At 36.5% G+C, this 8,616-nt stretch overlaps 2 protein-coding genes across 4 annotated transcripts in view; one reads left to right on the top strand and one right to left on the bottom strand.

Moving 5' to 3' along the window:
- Positions 1-3,784, top strand: part of f9b (coagulation factor IXb) — a 10,275-nt gene extending 6,491 nt beyond the window's left edge. The window contains exons 5-8 of the mRNA XM_014017653.1: positions 157-288; positions 643-989; positions 2,834-2,978; positions 3,143-3,784. Coding sequence (XP_013873107.1) covers positions 157-288; positions 643-989; positions 2,834-2,978; positions 3,143-3,702 — 1,184 coding nt within the window. The 3' untranslated portion in view covers positions 3,703-3,784. The remainder of the gene's footprint in view (positions 1-156; positions 289-642; positions 990-2,833; positions 2,979-3,142) is intronic.
- Positions 3,785-4,459: 675 nt separating this feature from the next.
- mcf2b (MCF.2 cell line derived transforming sequence b) overlaps positions 4,460-8,616 on the bottom strand; it is a 25,758-nt gene continuing 21,601 nt past the window's right edge. For all 3 annotated transcript variants that reach the window (XM_014017649.1, XM_014017651.1, XM_014017650.1), the window contains exons 24-26: positions 8,093-8,205; positions 7,624-7,736; positions 4,460-7,518 (exon numbers count right to left, since the gene is read on the bottom strand). In XM_014017649.1, the coding sequence (XP_013873103.1) occupies positions 7,437-7,518; positions 7,624-7,736; positions 8,093-8,205 (308 nt within the window). In that variant the 3' untranslated portion in view covers positions 4,460-7,436. The remainder of the gene's footprint in view (positions 7,519-7,623; positions 7,737-8,092; positions 8,206-8,616) is intronic.

The raw sequence follows: 8,616 nt of genomic DNA, 5'->3' as shown, positions 1-8,616 counted from the left end.
ATATATGAGTTTGTATGTAATGTATGAATATAATATACAAGTTTCACTTTTTAAATGGAATTACTGAAATAAATCTACTTTTTCATGATATTCTAATTTTATGACCAGCACCTGTACATATAGATAGTTGAAGTCATTTCATTTGTTTTTTTACAGCTATAACCAAACTGTGCTCAGTTAACAATGGTGGATGTTCTCATTTCTGCGCCATGAGAAATCACCGAGCTGTGTGTCTGTGTGCAGCGGGCTACAAACTACAACCAGACAGGAAGACCTGTGAGCCAATAGGTACAATAAAAATATGCCTTCAGTAAAGTGGGAATTGATTTTTTTATGTTGGTTGTTTAGTATTTTGTCCTGCAGAATGGAATGTGTGGGTGAGAAAATGAGTTTATTATTTTGTTCTTTTTTCAATCAAAAGTCGTTTTCTTTAAAAGGTGGGCTCATTTTCTGCTGAAACTGTTTTCCCATTTGGAATAAAAAACACATGCAGCTCTGCAGAATTTGCCAGTATTGTAAATCAGTGTGTTGAAAATAATTGCACCATATTATTGTTATTATTATTATTATTATTATTATTATTATTATGGCATACATAAAAGTAAAAAATTAATTATGAAGACTTTTTTTATTTCCCCTCAGTGCCGTTCAGTTGTGGTCATGTGGTCCTGCCCCCTGGCACCATCACCAGATCCATCATACCGATGCAATCATTGCCATCCTCCAATCAAACAAATCAAAATACAACCATTAATCAGCCAGACGACTATGATGCAGATGATAACCTCAGCCTTGCAGTAAATGCATCAGATCCGTCCASCAGGCGTTTGAAAGAAGCAGGAAGCTCAGCTGAGGTTGAGGAAACAGAACCTCCCATAGAGGATTTTTCATGGGGTTTCTCCACATTCCCCAACGTAACAGCTGAAACAAACTCTGACCAGAGGATTGTGGGCGGCGACGAGGCCATTCCTGGAGAGATACCTTGGCAGGTGATGAGCTTTGGGATGCAGAATGTTATTCAGCTTGTTATGAAGTATTATCAAACTACTTATGAAGACTAGTTGAAAACATCACTGAAAACATTGGAGCTCAGTCCATAAGAAAGATTCAGTGCTTTTTTTTAAAGAAAGACCCAGACGTTACTCTCGTTTAATGTGTGTTATAGTCAGAATAACAAGAATAATAATAAAAGTTTTTCCTTTTAGATCTTTACACATGACCACACTGTAAAAAATATTTGTAAGATTTACTTGAGAAAATCCTGTAAACGGTTAGCACTAACATTTGGTAAGTAAAGTTAAATGCTACAAATTCATGTAATATTTACTCATCATTATCAAGTAAAAGTTATTAAGAATATAGTTAAAGATTTGTGAATAAATCAGGTAAATTTCACTTAATTTGCTAAATTAAATCTTGCAATATATTATACTTGATCAAATTAAGTAAAATTTGCCTGATTTATTCACAAATCTTTCACTATATTCTTAATAACTTTTACTTGATAATGATGAGTAAATATTACATAAATTTATAGCATTTAAATTTTCTTAACAAAAGTAAGTTCAAATTGTTATGAGGATTTTTTTCTAGTAAATCTTACAAGTTCTTTATAACAGTGCACATGCGCCAAAGACAATACTGTAGCATGACACCTCACAGCTACAGAGAGAGGTGTAGCTCTTGTTGTAGTTCGAGACTTCACCACCAGGTGGTGGTTTTGAAGAACTTTTATTGGATTCTTCTTCATGAACAACACAGACAAAGTGAAACTCTAGGTCTTATTAATGACTAGGCCTACCACTCTCACTTATGGTTACTTCTGCTGAACGGTTTAACCCAAGTTAACAAATAATGAACACACAAATTAGAGCAGGGGTGTCAAACTCCAGTCCTCGAGGGCCGCTATCCTGCATGTTTTAGAGGTTTTCCAGCTCCAACACACCTGATTCAGTGATTGAATTAACTCTTCAAATTGGGCAGAAGCCTGTTAATCACCCAGTGATCAAAATCAGGTGTGTTGGAGCAAGAAAACCTCTAAAACATGCAGGATAGCGGCCCTCGAGGACAGGAGTTTGACACCCCTGAATTAGAGTAACACAACAGACTAATTGTTGAAAGAACAATGTTAATCAATTCCCGAAAATGATTTAACAGCAAACATTAATCCTACCCACAATCCTCCACTGCAGTCACATGACAAACAGCCAAACACAGCAGAATGCTACAATATGCATTCCCTGTTCCCTGACAACTAAATATCACCTACATTATGTCATCAAACTATTGCACACCAACAAATGTATTCAAGCAAAAGAAACCAGACAACTTATGTTTTATTTCCACCATGTCTTGTCCTCTCCTTGAAAAGTGAAACAAGGGAACGAGGAGCAGCAGCCTTTGTGTGTGCATGCACCCTCAGTTTTAGCCCAGAAGAGTACAAGTTACTTAATATATTCATGTTTATGTGCTGTCCAGAAAAAGCACTTAAATATTACTGGTAAAATAATATTAGCATTTATTTTTTTGTTGTACAGTAATATTGATATGTTGTACAGTAATATTGATATAGAATATAATGTGCATTGTTTATTTAGTAAATTCTAGTAGTTCAGAAATTTTGATGTTTTTTGTAAAATTTAAAAGAATAATTAAATAAATGTTACTACACCCAAAAATCATTTTTTCAGTGCAGCCATGAAACAAAGAATAATGTGAAAAAAAAACTGTTAAAGTTGAAGTGAAATAACCAAAGAAAGGTCGGTTCGTCTCACATTCTGCTTGATGTATTCTGTTATCTCAGCTTCTTACAGCACAAAATGTCTGTTTACAGGTGGCACTGATGACTCACTCAGAATCTCTGAACAGAGCTGAGCCTTTCTGTGGCGGTTCTCTGGTTAGTGACATTTGGGTGATCACTGCCGCTCACTGTTTGAACAGTACAGATCACAAAAGAAAAAAAATTTTCGTCAGAGTTGGTAAGAAAATTTTTTGATTTGCATCAGTAAATAAAAATTATCGTCTGTGTTGTAAAGCAGTTGATTTGATTGAAGTGGGGTTTCCATGCATATCTGAATAGTAAATATCTTACTTGTTGTAGATGAATCTTTTAACTGAGAAGTGTAATTTGTTAATATTTCAGGTGAGCATGATGTGAATGTTCATGAAGGTCCAGAAAGAAACCACGATGTGGCCGAGCAGCACGTCCACCCCCTGTACGACTCGATGAAGTCCCAGTACAACCACGACATCGCGCTGCTGAAGCTTGCCGTCCCAGTGGAGCTGTCCAACCAGAGGCGTCCCATCTGCCTGGGCCCCAAAGAGTTCATTCAGAGCATCCTCAGAGAGTCGACCAGCTCCCTGGTGAGCGGCTGGGGGAGGATCCGTTTTCAGGGCCGCGAGGCCACCAAGCTTCAGAAGCTGTCGATCCCCCACGTGGACCGGACCCTGTGTAAACACAGCAGCGGGGATCACATCACCCGATACATGTTCTGCGCCGGATATCCAGACGGCCAGAAGGATTCGTGCCAGGGGGACAGTGGGGGGCCGCTTGCCACCAGTTACAAAGGAACCTGGTTCCTGACAGGCATMGTCAGCTGGGGGGAGGAGTGCGCCCGGAGCGGCAAGTACGGCATCTACACCCGGGTGTCGCGCTACTACAACTGGATCAGTAATATTACAGGGATCACACATGTTCAATAAAAATTACTCAAACACAGCATTGAGTTTGTTTGATCACAAGGAAGCTTTTAACATGAACTCCAATAAAAGATATTAAAATATATTTTTTGTGATTGATGTATTTAGTAACTTTAAAATGAGGTTCTAAATCMAATCTTTATTTAAAATCCTTACAAACACTTTTAAATCTGATGTTTTTCTTTGGTCTTACTTATTGCAATACAAATCAGAAGATTCAACTAATTTATTCTGTTGAATTTGATAAACAGTGAAATTTACGACTGCTGAAACACCACAGATGTCATTTACTGGAAAAATACAGCCTTTTTTCAGATTTGTGTTAAATGTTGATTCATAAACATCTTATTTGTTTTTATTATTGAGACTCGATATAAGTATAATGGGCAACATGTGTGTGGAAGAAACTGATCAGTCAAACTAAAAAGAGGTGAGGAGGATTAAAAAAGGCAAAATATGATTTAAAAACGATCAGAAGAAAGGCCCAAATAAATATTAAAATATTAACTTTCTTTTGCATTTGTTATTAAAATTAAACTAGCATTTGTGTTTATTACAGTGCTAAAAACAGCACTTTAAAGGGGGAGTAATCAACAAATGCAGAATGAAAACAGTTCAGTCTAATCATCAGTATCCATCAGTGCTGATATAATTTGGCTGCAATTAGATTTTTTAAAATGTGGAAAAAAAAGTGGAGCCTCAATAATCCTGCTGTTTAAAACTGGATAAGGTTGAAATAAATCACATAAACCTGGTTGAATCAAATAAAACTGTGTGCTTATATTTCATTTAACAGAATGCATCACATTACAATCTTTCTCCATGATGTCTAATCAGTGCAAAGTGAGCTAAAAGCAATAGTTCAAGGTACAATGTGGCTGAAACTGACGGACCCCTTGTGTCACACAGAAACCAGTTCAGTGTGACACAATGTTTCTAGTTATAATGATTACTGGAAACACCTTTAAATGCAGAGTTTATATCGGATCTACCCGGAACACAGAGATACAAGAAAGAATGTATTTGTCATCTGAACAGTTGAAAAGCATCTTCAAACTGTCCAAGAAAGTGTTTTTCCCTCYTTTTTCTGTATCTAAAATGTATTATTTACAAATTCACATTCACCTGCAAAAACTGTTAGCAACTGCATCAAATAATTACCCTGTCTGCACTGAGAAAATATTTTATATTCTTTTGGCTGTAAAGCATCATAATTTCCACTTTTAAAAGCATCTGAACATTTAATTCAAATGAGGCAGTTTCAAAATAGTTCAATTTAAATGTTTTTGTCAATTTTCATCATCTTTTTCCACTCTAAGTAACACTTTGTGTTTTCCAGTTAGACCCCSCCAACACTTGACATTGTTTGTGTAAAATGTTACTGCAGCACAAACTTACAGAATGCAGTGAAATGAGCTACAACTGACAACAAAAACATATTTTCTTCATGAAAATGGCAACCAATAAAAACATTCAGTAGACAAAGKGTTTTAGCAGCAAACTCTAAATAATTCCATCATAAACTGCAAAACTTGAGTACAACATAAAGTACATTTAAATAGCAGCAGTCATAAGCAATAAAAACTAATAAAAGTAAATTACAGCCATCTAAAAAAGCCAGTGGAGGTGATTCCACCAATAAAGCACTCATCAATAAATGCAGCAAATTCTGTTAGCATGCGGTCTGTCTTCATTTTCTTTCATTATTCATCAAAAAATTAGAGTTACCTGCTCCACTTAGAAGTTCCTGTCTTACAGAAGTGTTTCTGTGCCTWAATGCAGAAAACTACTAGAAGTCTGGGTGGAAGCAAAAGTTAATYAACTTTGGTTGAAACGCTGCCCTGAGGGGTCTTGTTGTAAACAAATAACAGTGTTACCCTCCAGAATGCATTGAACTTTGGGTTTGAGCAAACACAATTAATTAATTATGATTTATAACAAAACATCTGTAAACTGAGAATTATTTGCATTAAATGATTATTTTCAGTGTTTATCTTTTACAAATTCTGTGGGGGGAAATATATTTGAATTGGGACCTGCTCACAACAACAACAACAACAATAATAATAATAATAATAATAATAATAATAATAATAATAATAATAATAATAATCAGTGTTTCTGCTGTAAATAAGAACATAAATCATCATAAGTACTGTAATCAGAAAGTTGGCAATATTCCTTTAATCCACAGGTGCCATGTCTGCCCATCCTGTGAGGTTTGCAGCCTCTGGCTTATTCAGGAGTCACAACAAACCTGTCATAAATCAGCCTTTTTTTCATCTCAGCAACATCTTAAGACCCTGACCATCATGACAGAAACCCTCATTCAGGCTTCCATCACCTCCCATTTGGACTGAGTCTCCTGAAAAGTTTCAGTCAATGTTTTCGCCTGCACCAAACTGCGGCACCACACCACTCTGACCCTTTTTTGGCTTTAATTTAGGACTCAAATTCATAAAAAGCATTCTTCTTCCCATCTACAAGCCCCTGCAGGGTCATCCTCCTCAGTGTCTCTCTGACGCTTCAACCCAAAAATGTGTTGATATTTGCAACACTTTCTCTCAGGAAATAAAAAAGTACTAAAATGCTTATTTAACTTTTTTTTCCCTCATACATTTCTGAACTGACTCTTTTGTTGCTCCTCTTTTTGATAATCTGATCCTGGAATGCAGTGGTTTTCAAAGGTTTTAGTTTCTGACCCACAAAATAACAGTTGCAGAAACTTTAAACTCAGTTTATGAACCTRGCTAATAACTCTATTAAACATGGGCATAATATTAATATAAGTAAGCCTAATAACTATCATACTTTTATTACTTTATTATTATTGTATAATTCTTTTTTTGCAGGAACTATGGTGAAGATATTCCATTAACAATTTATTTGAATTTAAATCGATGTCTGGAAATCGTTTGGTGACCCTTGCTTGATGTTTCATGACGCACAGAGGGGTCCCGACCCAGTCTGTGGGGACCACTGCTCTAAAGCATCTCTGGGTTTTATGAAAGGCTCCATTTAAATTTAAGCTCCAGCTGTTGAAACAGATACRTGAAGGATAGCACTGTTATTTTTTTCTTAGATGTAACCACTTAAACCACCACACACACTGCGTGACCTGTTATATTTTGATACAAACAATTTCCCTTTTTTAATCTATATATTTTTTCCCTTATTTACACCAATTAAATGCAACTGCACGACTTCCTAAGTTCATTTCTGCCACTAAGAGATGGATTAATATGGCCATTTCTGTACACATCAGAAGCACATACTGTAATAACAAAGATGGCTGCAGTAGCATCACCACACAATAAAGCTTCATTTGTTTTCTATAAAATCTCATGTTTACACAAGAAGAAGCTGTGGCGGTTAGTGTAGCTGTTTGGCACACAGATGATATGTCAGTATGCTTTCAGTGACAYGTCGTAAAAAAATAGAAATTATACAACTTTTAAAATAAAATCCATCCTTCGACTGCATCACTGCTAAAATATATAAAGAGAGCTTCTATGGCTTTCAGTTTTTACAATCCTTCGAGGTTTATATGGAGGTTTCTCTAATGTGAAACTGTTTTAGTAAAAAAACCTGTGGCTGCTGTTGTGCTTCCCTTTCTTGGCTACTTCATGGAACATGGGAGTCTGTGGGYGTGGTGGGATGTCTGAGTAAACAGTGGCCCGATTGAGAAAAACAGAAGAAAGTACGCTGTGTCATCTATTCTCCCRTCTGATTGGCTCTCAGCAGGTTTCCCCCAGAATCCTGTGCAGGTCTTCGGGCTGGACGCGACCTTCCTCGCCACGACTTATGTTCTTCACCATCCTGTGTTTATAAACAAAACAACAAAAACAAGCGTTCATGTATTTAATATTTTTATCTTCTTCTACTTTATCGAGATTTCAGAAACATGTGCCTCTTGTACGTTACCACATTCCTGATGAGTCCTCATACAGCAGCTGGATGACATCACCACAGTTAAAGACGATGTCGTCAGTGCTGGCCATGCTGCTTTCTACCATGACTCTGTACCTGCCTGCCACCTACAAAACAAAGAAACACGAAAACAAAAATAGAACTGAATTAAAAAATTTATTATACAGTATAATAAAAAAAAGAAAATACTGGTTTTTCTTCTTTTTCCCCTCAGTTGAAAATGAGTAAAAATGAAAATTGGACCTTCGTGATAAACGAATGGTCTAAAAGCTCTAATCCCTAAAGTAAAAAAGGTTTCTGTGTCATTWGTAGTCGTGCAAAGCAACTCCAGATCTGATCCAAGCACTTTAATAAAGAYGGAGCTTTACTAATTGTAAGCAGCTGGTTTGGTCACATCACTTTATGTTCACAGTAAACTAAACATAACAACAAATACTTGTAGAGCATGTTCTGTGACTGTCACCAGTGGTGAAGGCTGATCCTCTTCTTCTGAGTCAGATAAAGCAGAGAGGTCTGTCGCCCCCCAGTCCTCCAGGCCCTCGCAGATCGCCACAGAGTGAGCAGGAACAGGCCAACCTGCAGATGACAGACAACTAGAAACTGCACTAAAACATTCTGCACAACACGAGTCGGAAGACCTTTATAGGGCACCAAATGTAAAATTAAAATTCACAAACATATTTTTCRTTACTTAGCTCACATTCTGAGTGTTAAAGGGATCCACAATTGGTTGTAATACTAAACTTTATTTGATAAACATTTATTGTAACTGTAAAATAAAGACTGTAAAAATACTGTAGGCTGTTTAGTTTTGTAAAATTTTAAAATATATTTTAACACGGATGGAGCCATTTTATTTACACACAAACCATTCTGGGTAAATGATGACGTGGATAGGTCATTGTTGCGAGGCTGCTAGCGAGCTATATCCACCCTGAAGGTTAATCTTGGACAATATCTGACGATCGGCTCTTAAATGAAACCAGA

The sequence above is a fragment of the Austrofundulus limnaeus genome, unplaced genomic scaffold (assembly GCF_001266775.1).
Source record: "Austrofundulus limnaeus strain Quisiro unplaced genomic scaffold, Austrofundulus_limnaeus-1.0 Scaffold174, whole genome shotgun sequence".
Lineage (NCBI taxonomy): Eukaryota > Metazoa > Chordata > Actinopteri > Cyprinodontiformes > Rivulidae > Austrofundulus > Austrofundulus limnaeus.
The sequence above is the reverse complement of the archived record's forward strand: the minus strand, read 5'-3'. Positions and strand labels throughout refer to the sequence as shown.